This window comes from Malaclemys terrapin, chromosome 9 (genome assembly GCF_027887155.1).
Source record: "Malaclemys terrapin pileata isolate rMalTer1 chromosome 9, rMalTer1.hap1, whole genome shotgun sequence".
NCBI classification, from domain to species: Eukaryota; Metazoa; Chordata; order Testudines; family Emydidae; genus Malaclemys; species Malaclemys terrapin.
In genome coordinates this window covers 79355064-79379120 of record NC_071513.1, presented here as the reverse complement: position 1 = coordinate 79379120, position 24057 = coordinate 79355064, and the positions used below count along the sequence as shown (strand labels likewise).

At 40.0% G+C, this 24057-nt stretch overlaps 2 protein-coding genes across 2 annotated transcripts in view; one reads left to right on the top strand and one right to left on the bottom strand.

Moving 5' to 3' along the window:
• MED12L (mediator complex subunit 12L) overlaps positions 1-24057 on the bottom strand; it is a 312365-nt gene that overhangs the window by 128740 nt on the left and 159568 nt on the right. The gene's annotated exons all lie outside the window — the stretch shown is intronic.
• On the top strand, positions 1605-22193 carry GPR87 (G protein-coupled receptor 87). Its single transcript, XM_054039475.1, has 3 exons — positions 1605-1805; positions 17242-17371; positions 21157-22193. Exons 2-3 carry the CDS (start codon positions 17338-17340, stop codon positions 22191-22193), a joined length of 1071 nt encoding a protein of 356 aa, XP_053895450.1. The 5' UTR covers positions 1605-1805; positions 17242-17337.

The following is a 24057-nucleotide window of genomic DNA, read 5'->3' as shown; positions in this document are numbered from 1 at the left end:
CTGAGTGGATTATAGAAATACTTCCCAAATCAGTACTAATGAGGATAACCTATTAGTAAGGCTTGCAGACTAGTGAGTGTCTACAACAATGCCAACTGGGACCTTCTACCCTGCATGGACTTGGGGAAAGCACTACAAAACCTACCGGGAATTATCTTAGTACTTGATAACACTTCGAAACAAAACTAGTGCAACTGCAGTTGATTACAGTAGCTGAAGCATTGGTGATCAAAGTGTAACTAGCCAGCTGGAATGAATAACCTTGTTACTGACACCAGCTTGCAATTTCTGATAAAAGAACAAAAGATAATATACAGAAGAGTAACGTATGTTTCCACTGGCTCACTTTGTATGTCTTCTATTCCCTTCAGCAATAGAGAACACCAGGGAATTCCTGAAATCGGGAAGCACATGTCATTTCTGGGGGAAATGCAGAAGCAGGTGGACATTATCTACCTCTGACCAGAACCGGATAAAAGCACAAATGCATGGATGGATGGCATTCACAGACTCTGGTGTGGGCTTTCCTCCCCCACCCCCCAACAGGCAACAGGATGGAACAGTTCACCAGTACAGGGATAGGGGCTGCCCGTTAAGCAGGTGGTTAGATGCATCTGGTATTAGCACCGGGTTTCCAAGCAGGAGGTCTGTTTAAGACATTAAAGTGAGGAAAAGGAGGACTGTCTCCTGGCATTGTTGGGTAGGAACAAGTTCACTATCACAGATTTTTAAGGAAGAGAAGGATAATATATATGTACAAGACAGAGGAGAACCCACGGGAGCTCAGACATGCTCCAGAAGCAGTTTTGGCCTAGTGGTCATTGCAGGGAAGTTCTAATAAAAGTTAGAGTTTTTTTCAGAGGCCTGGTAGAGCCCCACAGAGGCTGGAGAAATGGGGAATTAACCACCACCTTCTCCTGGTTTAAAATAAAGTTACCTTTCCCCAACCTTCTCAATAAACAACAGCCATTAACCTCACTCTTTATTTAAACAAAGACATATACAAATCTGCCTTTCTATGTACCTGCAACCCGTAACTGTAGAGATGCAAGAGGCACAGGTAAAACTCAGACCCTCAAAAGAATGCTCTTGCAATAATTAGTATAAAGTGAATGGAAAGTTTAGTTTTCTTAGTTAAAAATCTGTACATAACATTTTCATTAAATACATCATTTAGAACAGAAGATCTGATCAAAGGACAACATTAAAAAGATATCTACATATAGACGGAGTAAAAGAAATTAACAGGTAACATTGTGGTCATAACCAACAGAAGATATGTCAGTCTATGTCCAGCAGAAAATTTTAAGCACAACATTAAATTCATATTTTCTCTACTAACAAAGTAGTATTAACTGAAACGCATAGGCATGATTACATAGTTACTGTAAAACATGCTTTCAGACTCTTCACATCTTCCTAACTTGAATGCTTCTGGCTTTAAAGACACTAGCCCACTGATCCAGGTGAATCACTGTCTGCTTCTTTAGCTAGTATTGCTCCAGACTCAGGAAGTTTGCAGATCTTACCTACACACTGGCATGTGAGTCACTCCAAGTAATGAGAAAGCCAGTTGCTTCAGTTGTTCCTGACGGGGAATTTTGACTCTCTGATCAGGTGTCACAAAAAGCAATCAGAAGGTGGCAGAATCACTTTAAGTAAAAAAAGCTTAAAATGATTTCTATTACTACTTTTTTGCAAGAAATACTTTTATGCCTGTTTTAGATTCAAGATGCATTTTTGAGGAGCCTAATGCATTCTGAAGACACAGCAAAGAGACAAACGGAGCGCAATAATGATGACAGGTAAGTGATTTTTTAGTGCTGTCAAAAGGGTCAGATAAGGTGTTCATTACACGTTTAAAAATATAAATACTGCCTTGTTTTTAACCATTCTTAAGTAAGTAGAAAATGGGAGTTAAAATGTCACTGGTTAAAAGTGCTTAGAATCATAAATTAGACATCACATTAATGTGAAGCGTTAAAGTTGTGCCCAGTAATGACATTTTACTAATCTTCAATCCATTCAAAATGTTATGAAAGCACATATTTTCTATACCCAAAAGTTAAAAAGATTAATTTTTTTTATTTGTTTCCCTTACAATATTTATGTAAGAGCAGGAGCTCAAAGTCTCACTGAAGTGCTGTTTCTTAAAGGCAGAGTAGCTGATATTGAAAATAAACTCCATACATTTCCAAATTAGTTAGAAAAGGTTTATGTTCAATTCCTTTTGCCTCTTTCAAAAAGGGAAAAATATATTTGCCGTCTGTTAATTATACTATAAAGAATACGAAGGAAGGGAACCCTTAATCTTCTGAAATCATGTTAAAACTTGTTAGGTTTAAGAGTCACTTGGAAGAACCACATAGCTATTAAACAACTTAGCAACTGTATGAGCTGTACTTGTGATAAGTCTCTAAGTTCAGGAGGCAAAATACATTTGTCAATCTATGACATGTCCAAAAACACCTATGTCGCTTAATGATTATTCTACACTTGAATGATTATTCTCAGGTACCAAGGACTCAAAAATAACAGTGAGACTATAATTTCTATATTGTTAAAAATGAATGTGTGTTGTGTATTGTGTCAAATTACTATAGTACGTCTATAATGTCTTCTTACTTTACACATTTCCTTTTGTTAGGAAAAGGGGTTTGTTTGTTTGTTTTTAAAATCAAGTGGTATTTAGAGGTTTTGCAGCTTGCTTTAAAACAATGTCTACCTGGACTCTTCCTACAAATGGCCATCAAACGACATATAGTCATTATTCATAAGAAATTGTATCAGTCTGATCAGATGGAAACCCAGGCCAGTACCTCTCTGAAATTAGGATTCAAATCAAGTGTTTCCTGACATCATTTTACCCTTTCAGTGAGAAATCAGTCACCTCACAAAAGCCTTTAATTCATTTTTTTAATGTAACTTGTAAATTAGATTTCCTACCACTCCTCTCATTTCTAACCCTGATACTACTCTGGGTGGTTTAGGAGAAGAGGAGACCGATCTGTTTGAGAGGGGATACTTGTCCTACGTGGATCTGAGGACGTGGTTTGGATCCTATAAGGAGTAAGAGGGGATCAAAGGATAGAGGAATTTGCAAGTGGAGGAGATGAGACAGGGGGAAGAAGGACAGAGGTTGGACCGTGTGAATGGGTTTTAGAAACAGAAGGCAACTTTTTGTCGCAGAGATGTGGAAATAAACAAATTGATGGATTGTCACAGGTGTTGCACTTCCTGCACCTCCCATGGCCTTTTTTGTCTCTCTTCCTCCTCCTCCTTTTCTTCCAGTTTCCTTTCACATTACAACTTTGCAGTCTCATTCCTAGTCCCCACTCCCTAACTGCTAGAGCCTTCCTTTAGGGTAGGGAGGGGAGGGAACTCTGGGCCCAGATGGTTCAACACCTGCGCAAGTCAACCATTCATGCACTAGCACGCAATCAAGTCTGAGCTGTTCCAAGCGCCAGAGGTCCTCAGGCACTTTGGGCTTTGGAACAGCCTAGGCTGCATTGTTACTACATGAGCAACTGAACTGGAAAGTCATTCAGAAGACGATGCAGCACTGAGCCCTGCATTCCTTTAAACTGCACAGGGAACAAAGACCAGCAGAAGGCATCAGAATGGGGGAGCAGGTTTATCAGATACGTTTAAGCTGAGATTTTGTCTTGTTCTAAATATAAGCATCTGGTGTCTTGAATATAAGCATCTGGTCATACTACCTGCACAGAAGGGCAAGTGGACTCTATAGCTCCCCAAAAAAATGCCCTAGTAAAACTACCTGATTAACTGGAATGGAGGAATTTCCTTCCTCTCATTGGACATCCCAAGGTCTTTTAATCTCTTTTTTGTGAAGAGAGGTCCCTGTTCAGTCATTTATAAGTTTAAGTTTATTTGGCTGACCAAAATAAACTGTAGGTGAAGTCATAATAAAGTGTGCAACATTCATTTAATATTGTACAATATTTTATATTGAAGTGTTGCTAATGATGTTTCCATACCACCACAAAGAAAGGACGTGAAATGCCTCTCTAGAGTCCTCCAGTCATCTTCAATCATCTTGTTTCCTCAGAAGGCAACTGGGTTAAATGGAATAGAAGCCCAAGTGCTGACAGTGAAGGCAGAGATTCTTATATTTTAGTTGTCAAGCGCTCTCCATCATCAAATATTCTTGTAACCTTTTCTTAAGATACTCTAGCCCCTCCTCCTCACTCCCCAAATTGTTGACAACAGGCCTTTGAAATACAGCAAGGGCAAACCTTTTGAGTTACAGAAGTATATATTCTTTGTCCCATGAAATTCCATTCAGATTTTATTGAAATATAAACTATTTCAAATCTCCAGAATTTGCTTTTTCCTTTTTAAAGAAAATCTAAGGAAACCGTACACAAAAAAATATTTCAAAGTAAATTTAAGTAGTAAAGTCAAGCACTTGAAAGTTAGGAAATGTCAGTATTAAGGTTGCCATGAAACCCCAACTCATCCCCGTTGTGCATATGTATTATAATACAATCTTTAATTACATGATCATATACTACTTTTTCCACAGGATCCCTGCCAAATTCAGTGCACAGGATGGATGCACAAAGAGCCAAAATTACAATTGTCCGTGCAACCATAAATCTAGTATTTCCTAACTTTCGAGCGCTCAATTCTCCAACCTAAATAATGATTTAAGCTATTTTGTACATAATTATTATTATTTTAGAATAATTTTGGAAGATCACTTAAATACAATACAGATTATATGTCTTTTAAAGAAGTATCTGCATGATGAGAGCAAGGTTGCTTGACATGAGATTGTTCCTGGCTAAGGAGCAGCATGGAGGAAGACATGAAGGCAAGAGTATGAACAGAATGTGAAGGGAGTGGTTAGGAGAGAGGCTTGGTCAAAGTGAAGAGAATGAAATGACCATACAGAGATTTATGCAAAATAAAGGTGTAAAGAGCCTTGCTGGGAAGAACTAGAAATTTGTACTTGATGCAGAGGGCAAGGGGAAGCTAATAAAAGGGACCATGTAATTTCCACCATTTGAATTCAAGCACCAAAAGTGATAGTTTATTCTTTCAGTCATGTTTTGGATAGATCAAAGGGAGTAAGGTCTGAGGAGGAGGAGGAGGAGGAAGAATTCCAAGGCCATGGTCAAGAATTTTAGCAGAAGGGATGGAGAGGAAAGGGTGGATTTAAAACTTGTATGATTTGGCAACAGACTGATATGGGGAGAGAAGACAAGAGAGAGGAACAAAGAGGATCAAGCCTGGGTAATGGGGAGGATAATGAAATGCCAACAGTGATGAAGAAGAAAGGGAGAGAGGAAAGGATTGAGGGCAGGAAGGGAGCGGTGAAAGGAGTTCAACTTTAGCCATTAAGTTGGTGGCAGAACATCCAAAAGCCGTCAGAAAGAAAAGCAGGTGTAAAGCTGAACAAAGGAAGAGGTCAGAGGTGAAGTTTTTTTGGGGAATCATCTGCATAAAGGTGGTTGTTGAAGCCATGAGAAAAGCTGGGGTCACCCAAACATAAGGTACAATGGGATGAAAGGAGGGGTTCTAAGACAAGAAAACTGAATGAGTTACTAACGTGATGGACTCCAGGATAAACCCTTAAGACAGACAGACAGACACGGTCAAAAAGAGTCTTTTCCTTCCCCCTTTGAACACACATCAAAGCTATGGGGAAGGTGCTAAATGAGCAAGAGAGGTTAATGATGAGGGAGAAGAAAAGGATGAGAGAGGAAGCAAGGCAGGAGGAGGGTTCAAGGAGACAAGTTCATCAGTTAGAAATGAATGGTTAAAGAGAGTTCTAGGAGCCAGAAGCCAAGATTTTGCTGAGAAAAACAAAAGACTCTGATATACATCATCTTGGTTGAGAAGGTCAAGTACATTAAAAGTATGAAAGTTGCATCCTTTTTTCACAAACAAGGTCAGCTCCCACACAAACAAGGTCAGCTCCCAGACTGCTGCACTGGGCAGCACAATATGGGGAGAAGGTGTCCAGCCCTCTGTGGAGAAAGAAGTGGTTCGGGACTATTTAGAAAAACTGGACGTGCACAAGTCCATGGGGCCGGATGCGCTGCATCCGAGGGTGCTAAAGGAGTTGGCGGACGAGATTGCATAGCCATTATTTTTGAAAACTCATGGCAATCAGGGGAGGTCCCAGATGACTGGAAAAAGGCTAATGTAGTGCCCATCTTTAAAAAAGGGAAGAAGGAGGATCCAGGGAACTACAGGCCAGTCAGCCTCACCTCAGTCCCTGGAAAAATCATGGAGCAGGTCCTCAAGGAATCAATTATGAAACACTTAGAGGAGAGGAAAGTGATCAGGAACAGTCAGCATGGATTCACCACGGGGAAGTCATGCCTGACTAACCTAATTGCCTTCTATGATGAGATAATTGGCTCTGTGGATGAGGGGAAAGCAGTGGATGTGTTAATTCTTGACTTTAACAAAGCTTTTGATACCGTCTCCCACAGTATTCTTGCCACCAAGTTAAAGAAGTATGGGCTGGATGAATGGACTGTAAGGTGGATAGAAAGCTGGCTAGATCGTCGGGCTCAACGGGTAGTGATAAATGGCTCCATGTCTAGTTGGCAGCCGGTTTCAAGCGGAGTGCCCCAAGGGTCGGTCCTGGGGCCGGTTTTGTTTAATATCTTTATTAAAGATCTGGAGGATGGTGTGGACTGCACTCTCAGCAAGTTTGCAGATGACACTAAACTGGGAGGCGTGGTAGATACACTAGAGAGTAGGGATCGGATACAGAGGGACCTAGACAAATTAGAGGATTGGGACAAAAAAAACCTGATGAGGTTCAACAAGGACAAGTGCAGAGTCCTGCACTTCCGACAGAAGAATCCCTGCTACAGACTAGGGACCGAATGGCTAGGTAGCAGTTCTGCAGAAAAGGACCTACGGGTCACAGTGAACAAGAAGCTGGATATGAGTCAAGAGTGTGCTCTTGTTGCCAAGAAGGCTAACGGCATTTTGGGCTGTATAAGTAGGGGCATTGCCAGCAGATCGAGGAATGTGATCGTTCCCCTTTATTCGACATTGGTGAGGCCTCATCTGGAATACTGTGTCCAATTTTGGGCCCCACACTACAAGAAGGATGTGGAAAAATTGGAAAGAGTCCAGCGGAGGGCAACAAAAATGATTGGGGGTCTGGAGCACATGACTTATAAGGAGAGGCTGAGGGAACTGGGATTGTTTAGTCTCCAGAAGAGAAGAATGAGGTGGGAATTGATAGCAGCCTTCAACTACCTGAAGGGGGGTTCCAAAGAGGATGGAGCTCGGCTGTTCTCAGTGGTGGCAGATGACAGAACAAGGAGCAATGGTCTCAAGTTGCAGTGGGAGAGATCCAGGTTGGATATTAGGAAACACTATTTCACTAGGAGGGTGGTGAAGCACTGGAATGCGTTACCTAGGGAGGTGGTGGAGTCTCCTTCCTTGGAGGTTTTTAAGGCCTGGCTTGACAAAGCCCTGGCTGGGATGATTTATTTGGGAATTGGTCCTGCTTTGAGCAGGGGGTTGGACTAGATGACCTCTTGAGGTCCCTTCCAACCCTGATATTCTATGATTCTATGGCAGAGATTCTCAACATGGGTTCTAAGGCGGCCACTTTGTGAGGCTGCAGCAGTGCCTCCATATACCTGCAGAAGTGACTAAAGACAGGAAGAGGGGAGAGGGTATTACCCAGCTTTTCTTCTCTGTGCTCAGGCCACCATAGGAATGAAAGCATATCAATGACCTAAGAGGCTGACAAATTCAGATGGGGAAGCACGGGCCATCACAAAGTCTGCCACCATTCAACTGCACTCCTCTGTCCTTCACAGGAAAAACCATCTGTCGATTGCATAATGGAAAAGCAGGCCATGCCTGTGGGTGGCTCTCTTGAATCCATTTGTTACAGCAAACAAAGCCTCAGAGAGATGTGTTTAGCATTGCATCTCTTGTACTTTTGCCCCCTTTTTATATACAATATCCTCTGCTTAGAGCAGATTACAACATTGAGTCTGGAACTGGTATGGCACAACACTGAACATGCAGTAGCAATCTCCACTTCACTCTGTGACCATGAAATATGGACATGTTATCGCCAGCATACCAAAGTACTGAAAATATTTCATCAACATCACTGTCAAGCTGTTATGCATATTCCAGGAGAAAGATAAAATCACCAAAAAGTATTCAATCAAATGGTTATAAAAACACAGTTTTGTTGGACTACACACATCCTCTGCACAGAATATAATGTGCTCCTGAAAGAAAATGTTTAGTAACTTCTAATGAGCAACAGATCAAGAGGAAAGAGAAGAAAAAGATATCCTGAAAAAAACTCATTAATTGAGCCCTAGCGGAAATCAACAGTAAGAAACTACAACAGCAAACAAATCAATATGGAAAGTCAACGTTAACATCTTAATTCGAACATTTTGAAGTATGTTTGTCAACAATGAGAGAAGAGAGCAGAAAGAGGAGTTGAGAAAAGAGGATTTGAAAACACATGTAACTAGCAAACATTACTCTATTTCCCCAACTGACCTGCGGAAAGGCCTGTAAATCAAGAAGTGGTGCCTTCAGCCACCTAGGGGTTCAAATAAGCTTACTAAATCACTGATATTACACAAAGGAAAAACTGAAATTTCACAGGAGTAAATTTGAGCTTTGAAAGAACCTATGGCTTAGTGACAGCAGAAGTGTTAAGAACATAGCTTTATTAAAAAAAATTGGTTCCACTAAACATAAAATTTAATCTGGAAAAATAGTCATACACCCTGAGGATGTATACCTTTGTACGTGCATGCTGCTGGATATACCTCCAGGCATGCTGAACTCAGTACTAGGCTGAAAGAAAAAAATTCATTCATATAAAATAGCACAATTTTTTTGTTTGCCTATGCAAAACACTATATTATGCAAGTTCTGGCAGTATTGACAGTAAAGATGAGAATTTGAGGTACAGTATTTTATCCAAGCTTTGTGAAGCTGGCATGAAAATTTTTATACTTGGAAACAATGGGTGATGGACTTATTTTACAATTCTACATAGAACTTACCTAAAACGTTCTCTGCACCTGGTTCCAGCATGGCTTCCTTCAGATCAGTACACTCAAAATAAAAAAGCTACTAAGTAATAAAAACATACCTTCCAAAAGCCTCTATCCTCATGTCACTTTCAGGGATGGAGATGTCTTGATTCTAAACCCTTTTTTGCCTCCTACAACTTCCTGGTCTATAACAGTACCTATTGCCAGTTCTGAAATTAAACTTGCATACAGTATTATCTTTTTCATGCTCTGCAGTAAATTTTATTCATGCCTTTGTCCACAATGGGCTTGAGCAGCGTTATGTAGAAAGAGCCAAATTTTACTCAGTTATGAGTGTAAATCTAGAGTCAACGAAGTTACTTTGAATTTAAACCAGCATAGATGAGAGCACAATTTGACACTAAGGGCAGATCTAACAAGAACAGCTTGACAGCATGGCTATGTTGGTGAGATTTTTTGTTGACATAGCTAAGCCAGTAAAAATCACAGTGTCAATGCAATTATATTGGTATAAGAGTGCTTACTTCTTATAGCTTATTTCACTTAGCGGACCTGGAATAAGTCATAGCAGCAAAAGTGCAGTTTTGCCAGTATAAGGTATGTCCACAATAGGAGCACTTTGCCAGGATATTAATCTAGTCTATGTATGTTCTTATACTGCATTCATCACTGTAGTATCTGAGTGCCGTACAGTAGTGCATTAAGCAATGCTGAACATCTCACGCATTTGTTCTCTCATTCCCTCCCCAAGAGAAGAAACACACACAGTGGAATGCCTTGGTTTGGTAGGGTATTTTGGGGGGAGAGTTCATTTTTTGTTAAAAATACATGTTGCTATGTATTTATGTAAGAGAAGGCAGGTCAAAGAAATGAACCTTGCAGTTGGAGTGGAATGTGTGGTTTATGATGGACCTTAGTTCTTGTGGAATAAGCTCCCTGCATCTTGGACCAGCCCCTGAGAAAGCTGTCTCCCTTATTGTTGAGTTCTGTTGTGCCAGAGGAGCATAGTTGTTGACCATGATCTTCATTCTAAAGCTTTAGGCAGTCTTCTAGGTATCCCGGACCCAAGCCACAGAATGCCTCTTTACGGTACAGAACCCTGGTATAGCTATATGGTGAAAGCACTCCTACTGTAGCCCTGTCTTAGGCCTGTTAGATATTAGGTGCTTAATAATAGCAAAGTAGGCACCTGAGGCCCAAACTCTTCACTGCATCCAGTCTCTATAGGCCCTTCATACCCCACAGAATGCCCCATACAACAGGCAGGGAAAGAGATGTATAAAGGCTGGCTACATTGACTCTATGCCAGGTGAGAATACTAGTACACCAGGGAGGAGTCTTAGCTGGCAGGATGCTGCAAATTTCCAGCCAATCTGTAGTGCAAAAGGGGAAGAGAATCTGACCCAGGATGTATTTTTTTCCTTTATTATCTCTCTGAACTGCAGTTTCATTAGAATGTAATGGCAGTTTCCTTAGTTATAGCTAGAAATAGGAACCATTTTACTATCTGCAGAAAACTCCTTGTGCATTTCTGTGTTCAGTACAAAATACCCTGTTTGGTCTCCTAGTTCCTCCTTGGATTTCCCCTCAACCTTCACCTCATCTCCTCTTAAGCTCCTCCAACACCACACTATCACTCTCCCAGAGAGCAGTAGAACTTCCTCACAAATTAGCCTCATCACAGAACAGCTTTCTTGACTCTCTTCAATCCCATCTCAACAGCCACCTCTTTTCACTGGCTCTGAGTTTCTAATAATACTAGGAAATATTGAGTGACAATTTGATGGCTCAGGGCAGAGATAACGGACACCTCCTATGGAAGTCTAAGCAGAAGCACCAAGTATTATACAGACAGGTACATTGAACTGTTCTCTGATCTCTGAAAGGTGGTCCTCCAGGTCTGAGTTGAGGCACATAGCTGTGGTACCAGGAGATGCTCACACTGTAGCTTGTCCAGGCTGCATTGTTTCCTAGGGTACATCTAGGCTACTCACCGTATTGGCGGGTAGTTATCGATTTATTGGGGACCGATATATCGTGTCTCATTAAGACGCGATATATTGATCCCCGAACATGCTCCCCATCGACTCCGGAACTCCACTGGAGTGAGCGGCGGTAGCGGAGTCGACGGGGGAGCCACGGCCGTCGATCCCGCACCGTGAGGACGGGAGGTAAGTCGGAATAAGATATGTCGACTTCAGCTACGGTATTCCCGTAGCTGAAGTTGCATATCTTACATCGACACCCCCCCCCAGTGTAGACCAGGCCCTAGATAAAAAGACTTTCATCTTTGGGACTGTCCATCTAGCATCTCTCTCAATCACAAAACTCACTTTTATAAACAAAACTCTTCACAAATCTTTCCCCCGAGTATCTTAGTTTCCCAGGTGCAAACATTTGCCCTGAAACTTAGGCATTCAACTTTTCAATTTAATTTCAACTTTAACAAATGATAGCTACAAACATTACCTGGTAACATGTCATACAATGTGTATGCAATACTTAACGTGTATTTGAATAGAGTAATTGATTTTTTTATTGTAATTTCTACAGCTCTCAAAAGTGTGCTAATCTCTTAACATTAAAAATACAAATGCATGTATCTCTGATGATCCATTTTGGACATTACACAGCTAGTAAAAGTAACAAACAGTAGAAGTTAGGGGCCCCTAGAGGATTACAAAAACAAGATCATATGGTTACTCAGTTATGTTGCATGAACATCCCAAGAGTCCCATGAAAGATTATTTGTTTTTTCCCCTTAAATGACAAATTAAGATTTCTTATAGACAACATGGAATAAGTGCATTATGAAGGACCTGAGCAGCAGAGGGGAAGATTGAGTGGCCTGGTTCATGGATTGGGCAGGACATTCCAAACACAGGGGGCAGCATAGAGAAAGGCACAGAGATGGGAGGGGAAGAAGGAAACAAAGGAAGCATTGGGGCTTGCGCCAGTGGTGGAGTGGGACAAGGGTGCTTGTAAAAGTAATGTGCACAAATATACTGTATTACATTGCAACCTAACCTGCTTTATTTTAAAAAATCTTGTGTATTCATATTTTCCATTAAAAAGCTTGTAAAGAATTGGTTCTGTTAGGTAACAAAATGAACATACATACAGCGAGCCAATGATATATTTAATATTCAATCTCTTTTTTCCACTGTTTAAACACTTAGTTCACCTATAAACCAATGTGAATGGTGATGACTGGAATAATTGGCAAATGCAATATATCAACAAAGTTATACTGTAGTACACAAGTTTCACATTTAAAAAAATTTTTAACCGATATTAGACTTATGACCTAACATATGCAATCTAGTCCAGGGAAAACAAAACTTGTAAGATAAAATAGAAACGTAGTGAATTAAAGATCAAGAAAAAAGAAATGAGATTTACAGATGCAGATTTCCCTCTACATATTTTCTAAAACTCTCTTCCCTGCGCTACATTTCCGAAACAGGTCAGGGAACTCAAAGCTGTAGTAATTAGAAACACTATTGACTCATCCCACATCTCCCTATGTAATCTCTTGTAACCTATGATTTAAATTCTCGTATGAGGTTATATCAGTCATGCACATAAACTAGTCTATCAACATTGGTAGTAAAAGATTGCACCATCTATGCAACAATATGTACTTAACCTACATTTATTGCAACTGCCAACCTTTTATTTTTACTGACACTAAACACATACACCCCGCCAACCAACTAGAGACAAACCACAAAAATGCTAAAAAGTTTGATTTAAGGTCCAACTGAATAAAGGTGCAGGTTCTACTGAACCCTTAGAGTGACAGCTGAATAGGTACGAAGGACCCACGGAATAGCAGGATTTTTACTACAGATGTACAAATATGTATAAGATGGGAGTATGACACACTTGCATGGAATGAAATTGGGCTAGAGAAAAAAAAAAAAGACTTTCACTCAAGCTTAGATAACTGGCAATAAACAAGTGTAAGAAGGTGGAGATCAACCTTGTCCATCACAGAAATGCTATTTATAAGGAAGAAAAAGGGTCTGTTTCAAGAGTGGACAAAGTTAGTCACCAACTAAATGAGACCCTGTAGTATTCCATCAAGATCTGCCCCCTTTTTTATACAGAGGAGAGGAGAGGAATGAGACTCTTCATTTCCAAAGCTAAGGGTGAAACAATATGTGGAAGAGTGTGAATTCTCCTGGGAATATTATATTTCTTCTCACACCATGAGCAGGATGACATTTCCTGTAATATGAGCTGCTTTAAAGCAAAGAATTCCAGAAGTATTCTAGGGTAAAAACATAACGGCCATACTGGGTCAGACCAAAGGTTCATCTAGCCCATATCCCGTCTTCTGACAGTGGCCAATGCCAAATACCCCAGAGGGAATGAACAGAACAGGTAATCACCAAGTGATCCATCCCCTGTCATCCATTCCCAGCTTTTGGCAAACAGAGGCTCGGGACACTATCCCTGCCCATCCTGGCTAATAGCCATGGATGAACCTATCCTCCATGAATTTATCTAGTTCTTTTTTGAATCCTGTTATAGTCTTCACCTTAGCAACATCCTCTGGCAAAGAGTTCTACAGGTTGATGGTGCATTGTGTGATGAAATACTTCCTTTTATTTGTTTTAAACCTGCTGCCTATTAATTTAATTTGGTGGCCCCTAGTTCTCAAAGATAAGCTTACAGTTCTTATTCATCAACCCCACCCTCCTACTGAGATACCTCATTACACATAAGTTGTCTCTCCTGACTAACACTTGTTGACTTGACAGAATTTCACTGAAGGCAAAGATGCCTTTTCTTCAGAACATCTATATGGAGCCTTAAATCTAAGCAGAATAATTTCCGCACAACTGTACTACTTGAAAACATGTGCTTCTCTAACTAGACAGATAATCATTATCCAAAAGCTCCATTAAATTGATAAGGTGTTTGTCTTTTTGATATGCATCTGTACAGCTCCTAGCTCAATGGGACCTTGATTGGAGCCTCTAGGAGCCATCACAATAGAAATAATGGTAGTGAAGCTCATCAGATAGAGGAGTTCCCTTTAAGAGATTCAAGCCCTAGAGTTCCCAGGAAACAACATTTTATCTGAGAGGTGTTGAAACAGTCAAGACTTTCACATCTGTGAAGTGTTTGTTGTTGTTGTTGTTGCTGCTTCCTGTCAATATTTTGGTACTTCCTGTAACTGTTTTAAAATCAAAGACATTTAGACAAAAGGAATAAGAAAGTTTTAAACAGGAAAGGGATATTTATTGATTCTCTAAGGTTTGTTCCTGGCTGACTTGTAGGCAGAGCAATTATAGGGTCCAGAGAGAGAAGAAAGTCCAAGGTATTATTTCAAGAGAGGATACAGCAGGGCCTGAGCAGCTACATTCTCTGACAAATGGTGCTACAGGACTTGGAATTCCCTGGCTGACTTCACTTTCGCCATGCTCTATGCAACTGGAAAAGCTCTCCTTGAGGACTGTATTACAGAGAATCCCTCATGTGATTGATGTTCTGGGCAAGAATCATCAAACTCTCTTTAGGATTCACTTATAAAACCCAAAGTCTGAACAGATGTAAGAGCTGGGATGCTGTCATTTTTGTCACCTGAAAAGAATTATCCCACACTAGCCACTTGTGGGGATAGGCCATGACTGTGACCCTGTTTCCAGAGGTAACTTGCTACAACTGCTATGAACTCAGGAAGTCAATGAGAGGCCAAAGGAGAGTGTGTGACATTACAGATGTAGGTTGCAGAGGGAGCACAGGAGGAATTGTTGGTGCTAGAGTCTCATCAGTAGATGCAGGTAAGCATGTCAGAGACCTACGGATTGTAAATAATTCCCTGGAATGATAGGAATAATGGTTGTCCAGGTAGAATCCATTATGAAAGAAGTTATTTAAGATTTCCTGTAAGCATGAGACTGTGGTCCTTGCATCTTAAAGATGATCCCCTTGCCCTGTGAACATGGTAATCCCCTATTCCCTCTGTTTTATAAAAGGATAAATATCCATTTGTTATGTTGAATTAAAGCCACTAGGCAGAACCTTCCTATGTGATAAGCATATAGAGTTATTACTTGCTCCTAGTTCCTTAAGGAATTAATCAAGGAATCCTGCTCAGAGAAGTGTCCATCAGACAAGGGAAGAGTCATACATTTATTTTTAACTGAGAGATTCCTTTCAAACCAAAATTGTATCCAGGGTGCCTGCCACACCATAGTTGCATCATCATAGACCTGACATCCATCGAGTTTGACCCTTGAAAGACTACTTTGCTAGGACCTGATAACAATAGCACAGAAAAAGTGCCTTTGGGGGACCATGAAAAAGGGCTTACATGGATTAACAGGAGCTCAGAAGAAAGGTGGTTAGACAATACCACTGAGAATTTATAAAATCTCTTAATACAGTTCACCATATTTTAATCCCAGTGTCTGCTGGACCATGGATGATGTAGCTGCAGATTTATACGATTACAATGGATAGTGATATTAGCCAGTAATATTTTTTCCTATGCCCAAGAGATATCAAGTTGTCATCTACATGCCCCATCTCTTTTCATTTAATGTCCCAAAATGGACCTCAATACCAGATACTAAAAAACAAAATTAAAATGAACAGAAGTATTGGGAACATAAGCTTTCGTGGGTAAGAACCTCACTTCTTCAGATGCAAGAAGTGAGGTTCTTACCCACGAAAGCTTATGCTCCCAATACTTCTGTTAGTCTTAAAGGTGCCACAGGACCCTCTGTTGCTTTTTACAGATTCAGACTAACACGGCTACCCCTCTGATACTTGACAAAATTAAAATGAAGTTTTAAAAGTTTGGACTGGAGTTTCATTTGTACTTAAAATGTAGCAGTAGTGAAAAAAGTAACATGCTTTATTACCGTGTAGTGACATCATAAAATATATTCATTGTCAGTCCCTGATAAAGGGGTGACAACCTTGCAAAACTTAGTTCAACACTGTTTTGTCCTCCAACATACGTAAGTTTTGGTGGGTTTCACTGATTCTGTGCTTTGGAGTTCCTTTCAACTTCTGAGAAGCAGAGCCATTAAAAGGTGTCACTGCTTACTGCTGAGAAATGGTCTGTCTTGCTGTGTTTTTTCCTAACAATCATACATAAAAAAACTTGGAGAACCAGGAGTGGAGAATCTATACAATTACTTCCTATAACAAACACATCAGCAATTTACAAAGTTATTTTATAAATCAACAGTGGAGAAAATTTCTGATAATTAAACTTTGATACACATTATGTTCAGTGTCATAATATTGCCATTGTAGTGTCTCATTCTTCCATTCAGAGTCCCTTCAGGCCCCAGACTTTCTTGCTATCTCTTCAAGCTGACCTCCCAACAGGCTACACAATAGAAACACACCATACAAACCACAAGGAAGCGAGCAAAAAAAAATTAAAATTTCCAGCAAAAAGATAAAACACACACCACACTCCATATATTAAGTCGAGAGCTAATGATATCACAGACACTATATTTATATATGTATAATATATACAACACCACGTGATGTATACTGTGGCTGTGTATTAAATTTTTTAGTTTGAAAAATAAAAGATATTGCACTTAACATGCATTTTTCTAAGTATTTTTCTTCATAGCACGAGATATAGTCAGTATTTTACGCGGATACCTTCTTTTATTCCTTGCAGTTTATCGATAGAGGGCATATAAAGGTTTAATATGTCGAGACAGAAAGCCATCAGAGGATCCAGTGACAAGAGCAACAGCCCAAACTGGCCACCAGGAATTCCAAAATTGAGAACAGACTTAAGCATGTGTTCATCCAACAAGGGATGGGCATAAAGGTTCTTCATCAAGACAGAAGATGTCCATTGCAAGGGCAGCTCATAAGGAAGGGAAACAATTGTTGAAGTAGCAACGAAGGGCATTTCAGTAGTTAGGACAACAGACTGAGCAAAGTGAGGCAGTTACGTTTGAATATTAGCATACATCTGTACACCAATTCATGCTGGTGTTCAATACTTTAAAAGAGGCTTAGGTGTAGTGAGGGAAGACAGGAGTAAAGAATTAGGGAATACTCAAGTGGAAGAATACCTATAAAGTGTTCAGACAACCAGCTGTCTGTGTTCTCTGATCAGTTTTGTTTCTGAAATGCTGGAAGATGCTGCTGTTGCGCAAAAACTTCTACTTATTTTTAATTATTTTTTATTTCCTATATTTTTCAGAAGTTAAAGCTGGTATAGCCCAGGCTGAGTCCAAGGACCATGAACCCTGCCTCCCCTGAAAAGTATTTCAGTTGAAAATCAACAGCAACAAAAATAATGGGGTTCAACTTGTCATATGGAAAAACACCAGGTAAATTCGAAAGAATTCTCAAAAGTTGGAATTAACTGAGAAAAGTTTATAGTATCCCCCGTTTGGAAGTAGTTACTATCAAGAGCAATATTTTTAAAAAATAAGTCCTTTAAAAAAAGGCTATCAAAAGATTGTCAGGTATTTCCTCAATGGATTTCCAATCTGATTTAATATACCATAGAAGTTCAAGGCAATTTTAAACAATATTATTTACTGTTATTTTTTAGAAGAAACATTAAGATAAATTATTAATAATTACAAAATTAATGTTAGATATTTGATCACAAATATTTATGTGATTAAAATCCACAATGACTGTAATTTTGTGCTTTGTGAATTTAAGTAAATTGCGTTTCATATTTAGCAATTTAATAAGGGCCAAACAGAATTATCATCTTCCTGATTCTGGGTGAATAAATCATTTTAAATAAAAGACAATGTTCTGCTATGACAAAGAGCCAAAAGATTATCTATAATTAAGATCAACAGTGCACTCCCAGTGTACTGGTAAGTATAACAGATAAACTCTGATTATACTGCACTTGCACAGGTTGTGTCAGCTAAATCTTTACACACCTACATAAGCCATGATATCAGCACTGCAAAACATAGGATCTAATCTTGTGAGATGCTGAGCACTCAGCTCCCCTTGGACTCAAAGTCAATCAGTACCTTAATATGACCTGGTCCATAATTATTAATTGTAATAAATTGATACAAATATTCCTTTGTACAGTTAGAGTCCACCTTATTTAGTTTGCTAAATGTTCCAAAAAAGTCTCGCTCAGAATACTGTACAATCTATTCATTATTCTCACAAAAAAAGTATTTTAGGTCATAAATGTACAGTGCTGTCTCTACAAATACTTAATTTTCCTTCCAACTTTTAATTGAAAAGCAGCATTTCAATTCTTTAAAATATCCTGTTGCTGGTCAAAATAATAAAAGGCACAGACAGGTGAAGGGACGGCACTTTGCCACTTCATCTGTGCATGGCCTCAGGCACTTAACCCCTCTTGACTCAATTCTCAGTTCTGGTTCTGCTCAGAGCGGATACAGGTAAGCAACAGAAGTGGCATAAAGCCACTCTATTCAGAGGCTGGCAAGCGGCTGCTTTGACCTCCAGAGGGCTACTTTGGCACGTGCTTGGTTGTCTATGGCCCTATGGACTATTCCAGCAGCCAGGAACAACCAGAGCACAGAGATGGTCTGACTTACTTTTTTGAGGATGGGGGTCCTGGTGTGCCCACTGTGCTACACTTATGGACCTTACTCCTTACCCTTTACAACAAAAGAATTTCCCGGTGATTGGCTCCACTGCGTTTATGGCCTCTGCACCAGTGAGCACAACAAAGAATTGCACCCTCGGTACCTCAATCTCTTTCCATCAGTTAAATGGAAATAATAATGCCACTAATCTGACAGAGTACTATTTTGATTAACAAATGCTAGTACAGTATTTTGGAGATTTAAAGTGCTATGCAGAAGTGTTTGATTATAATATAATAGCAAAAATAGGTCACAATGTCATTAAACAATGACAGTAAGATACCACATCTATATCTGCAGGAAGAGAATCCTTGCAGCTGAGAACAAACCTGTTAGCTGGGTGATTCCACCCAAATACCTTGATTACTTACCTAGTAGATCACAAGGCCTTTTATATGGGTGCCAAGCCATCATTCCACCCACAAATTCTACGGCCTTGCACATCTACTGTAAATCTTGTGCCAACAGAAATCACCCATTCTCACACTGTCCTAGCTGAGCCCTGCAAGACCAGGGTGCAGCACAGAAGAGAATGGCTCTCCTATGAAACTGAAGTATCCATTAGGATCATGCAATTTCAGTGTATTATTCCATTCAGGCTTAAATCCTAGCACTGTTCAGGCAGAGACCATCATCTCTCTTCCAATGGATCCTACACCAAGCATGTCTACTCAGAGGACAAAAAGATATTTTCAACCTGAAAGATAGCACATTTATTCCCCATTTCAGGCCTCAGTGCACTCATTTACCCCACAAAAAATTAATTGAAGAGACAAATAAACTCACCTTAGCAGGAATTTTGAACTGGGAATGTATTTTTAAGTGTAACGGTACATTGTGCTTTAATAACTACCACTGTAGATTTCTTAGACAAAAACGCCAATGCAAAAAGTTATTAAAAAAAATGTTTCAAACGCATGTGTGCATCCCACTTCTTTTTTACTTTGAAGCAGAATTTAACAAAGTGATTGCAAATGCACATTTTCTTCAGAAATTATCCAAAGAGTAACAGAAGTTCAATTACTATATTTCTTCTATGAGAACTCTCCTGAGATTTTTGGTAATAGGGCAATGAAGGAAGTTTTTCGAAGCTATCAGAAAAATATTTGCAGTAGTAGCTCAGCTACAAGAGATGAAAGCTTGAAGTATCAGGAAAGTTATATTTAGAAAGTCCTCCATGTATTCAGTTTATACAAAATAGATTAATTCAAACCATGATGTTTTCAGTATGTGTCATTTGGCCTGCTATTAAAAGTAAATAAAAACAGTACACCAGTGAGAAGCAAAATGGGAGCACTTGACAGGGAGGCGAGACCCCTCAACTCCAATTTCAGCACCTCACACCGTTATCCTCCACGGCCTAGACAAATCTCTTAGGACTCGATCCTACAAGCCCTTGCAGGGTGCAGAGGAGAAAAATCATTGACATTACAAGGGTGCTGGAACTAGGGGTGCTGAGGGGTGCAGCAGCACTCCCTGGCTTGAAGTGGTTTCCATCATACACAGTTTTGTTCAATGGCTTTCAGCACTCCACTATAAAAATTGTTCCGATGCCATTGTGACCGTACAACCCGTGCTTGTGTGGCAGGTGTGCCAGCCTCAACTGCTCAGGGCAAAGAAATACATATCACACCCCCATATGGCCGGGGCTGTAGCACCAAGCTTGAAAAAGCAGCAGTGTAACAGCCATTTTCTTGAAAAAATGGCTAGTCTGGCTAGAAGCTGATCTTTCAGAGCTCCACCTGCCCCCAACCTCACAAGACAGTGAAGAATACTGTGCCAAGCTCAGCAGCCCTCCTTCTTCCGAGAAGCTCCCTTAACCTTTCTGCCGCAGTTTCTTAACCTGTAAATGTAAGGTTAATATTGGGGATGTATGGGATCCCTACCCAATAATTCGGTAACAGAGATGTAGGGATTTTTGTAACATGCTTTAAAGACTGAAGTATTCTACAGAAAAAGACAAGTATTACAATTACTAATTAAAGGAGAAAGTCAAAATGCATTATTAGTTTTAGCCATATTCATAGGTTTTTTCTATCAATTAAATTGCAGAACTGTCCTTATGTTCCAACAGCCTGGAACAACCAATGCCTACAGTATTCTGTAAAAAGCAACAGAGGGTCCTGTGGCACATTTAAGTCTAAAAGTGACTTGCATCTGAAGAAGTGAGGTTCTTACCCATGAAAGCTTATGCTCCCAATACTTCTGTTAGTCTTAAAAGTGTCACAGGACCCTCTGTTGCTTTTTACAGATTCAGACTAACACGGCTACCCCTCTGATACTTTACAGTATTCTGATTTATTGTGGCCAACAAGTGCTATATGCTTTTATTTTAAAATTTATAATATTAAAGGATATTCTATTAAAGAAGTTCACGTTTTCTAAACTGGTTCATCTGAGAATCATTTGGGCTCAGCCGAAGACAATAACACCATAAGCCTTGGAAAACAACTGCTAAAATCATTTATACAACTGTCAAAACGTACTTACATTATTTCTTTCCATCATTCCTATAGATTATCATCTGGGCCAAGAAGACATTATTTCAACTAATTCCACAACAGGTCTACTTGGGAACTCCACACAAAATGAATTTACAACCATTGTTTTGCCAGTCCTTTACCTCATCATATTCCTGGCAAGCATCTTACTGAATGGTCTAGCAGTATGGATTTTCTTCCACATCAGAAACAAAACAAGTTTTATCTTTTACCTCAAAAACATTGTGGTTGCAGACCTCCTAATGACACTGACATTTCCATTTAAAATAATTCAGGACTTGAGACTCGGACCATTGCACTTTAACTTTTTTCTATGCCGATATTCCACAGTTTTGTTTTATGCAAACATGTATACTACAATTGTGTTTCTTGGACTCATTAGCATTGACCGGTATCTGAAAGTGGTAAAGCCATTTGGGGATTCCAGAATGTACAGTATTACTTTCACCAAGATTTTGTCTGCATGTGTTTGGGTTGTTATGGCTTTTCTAGCGTTACCAAATTTGATTCTTACTAATGAATATCCAACAAAGAAAAATATAGATGATTGCATAAAACTTAAAACTCCCTTGGGAGTAAAATGGCACGAAGCAGTCATTTATATCAATACCTGTATGTTTGTAATAGTACTTATAGTACTAATAGGATGTTACATTGCTATATCCAGGTACATATACAAGTCAAGCAAGCAATTTATTAGCTCATCAAGCAGAAAACGAAAACACAACCAAAGCATAAGGGTTGTTGTGGCTGTATTTTTCACATGCTTTCTCCCATATCATTTGTGTAGAATACCCTTTACTTTTAGCCACATAGATAAACTTTTAGATGATTCAGCACATAAAATTCTGTACTACTGCAAGGAAATGACACTTTTCCTGTCTGCATGTAATGTATGTCTAGATCCAATAATTTACTTTTTCATGTGTAGATCATTTTCACGAAGGCTGTTCAAGAAATCAAATATGCGAACCAGGAGTGAAAGTATCAGGTCACTTCAAAGCGTCAGAAGATCAGAAGTGCGCATATATCATGAATACACGGATGTGTGAGGTTATCCTCACAGAGAGACTTTTGTTCATTTGCAAGAATATATTTGTAAAGCATGTACATAATAAAATAACTCTTTTGATTATCTGTGTGCTTGACATATATTTAGCCAAACAAAATCTGAATATGCATATTAATTTAGTAATGACCAGCGGTTTACTTCTTATTCACTTCAACTTGCTAATAGCTATCCTTAATTTAAAAAAAAATTACACTGAAAGACCAGGATAACAGACTCTAATATTCACCAGGTAGAAGTTTTTTAGGCCACCAGAAAGCATCAGCAACTTAAGCAACAGCATTTATGTACCTTAAATTACTGACTAAGAGCAATCTCACTAACTCATAGGTATTAAAGGAGTTGGCGGGTGAGATTGTAGAGCAATTAGCCATTATTTTTGAAAACTCATGGTGATCGGGGGAGGTCCTAGATGACTGGAAAAAGGCTAATGTAGTGCCCATCTTTAAAAAAGGGAAGGAGGAGGATCCGGGGAACTACAGGCCAGTCAGCCTCACCTCAGTCCCTGGAAAAATCATGGAGCAGGTCCTCAAGGAATCAATTATGAAACATTTAGAGGAGAGGAAAGTGATCAGGAACAGTCAGCATGGATTCACCACGGGGAAGTCATGCCTGACTAACCTAATTGCCTTCTATGATGAGATAATTGGCTCTGTGGATGAGGGGAAAGCAGTGGATGTGTTATTCCTTGACTTTAGCAAAGCTTTTGATACGGTCTCCCACAGTATTCTTGCCACCAAGTTAAAAAAGTATGGGCTGGATGAATGGACTGTAAGGTGGATAGAAAGCTGGCTAGGTCGTCGGGCTCAACGGGTAGTGATCAATGGCTCCATGTCTAGTTGGCAGCCGGTTTCAAGCGGAGTGCCCCAAGGGTTCAGTCCTGGGGCCGGTTTTGTTTAATACGTTTATTAATGATCTGGAGGATGGTGTGGACTGCACTCTCAGCAAGTTTGCAGATGACACTAAACTAGGAGTCGTGGTAGATACACTAGAGGGTAGATATCGGATACAGAGGGACCTAGACAAATTAGAGGATTGGGACAAAAAAAACCTGATGAGGTTCAACAAGGACAAGTGCAGAGTCCTTCACTTTCGACGGAAGAATCCCATGCACTGCTACAGACTAGGGACTGAATGGCTAGGTAGCAGTTCTGCAGAAAAGGACCTACGGGTCACAGTGGACGAGAAGCTGGATATGAGTCAACAGTGTGCTCTTGTTGCCAAGAAGGCTAACGGCATTTTGGGCTGTATAAGTAGGGGCATTGCCAGCAGATCGAGGAATGTGATCGTTCCCCTTTATTCGACATTGGTGAGGCCTCATCTGGAATACTGTGTCCAGTTTTGGGCCCCACACTACAAGAAGGATGTGGAAAAATTGGAAAGAGTCCAGCGGAGGGCAACAAAAATGATTAGGGGTCTGGAGCACATGACTTATGAGGAGAGGCTGAGGGAACTGGGATTGTTTAGTCTCCAGAAGAGAAGAATGAGGGGGGATTTGATAGCAGCCTTCAACTACCTGAAGGGGGGTTCCAAAGAGGATGGAGCTCGGCTGTTTTCAGTGGTGGCAGATGACAGAACAAGGAGCAATGGTCTCAAGTTGCAGTGGGGGAGGTCCAGGTTGGATATTAGGAAAAACTATTTCACTAGGAGGGTGGTGAAACACTGGAATGCGTTACCTAGGGAGGTGGTGGAGGTTCCTTGGAGGTTTTTAAGGCCTGGCTTGACAAAGCCCTGGCTGGGATGATTTAGTTGGGAATTGGTCCTGCTTTGAGCAGGGGGTTGGACTAGATGACCTCTTGAGGTCCCTTCCAACCCTGATATTCTATGATTCTATTATTATTTCTTCT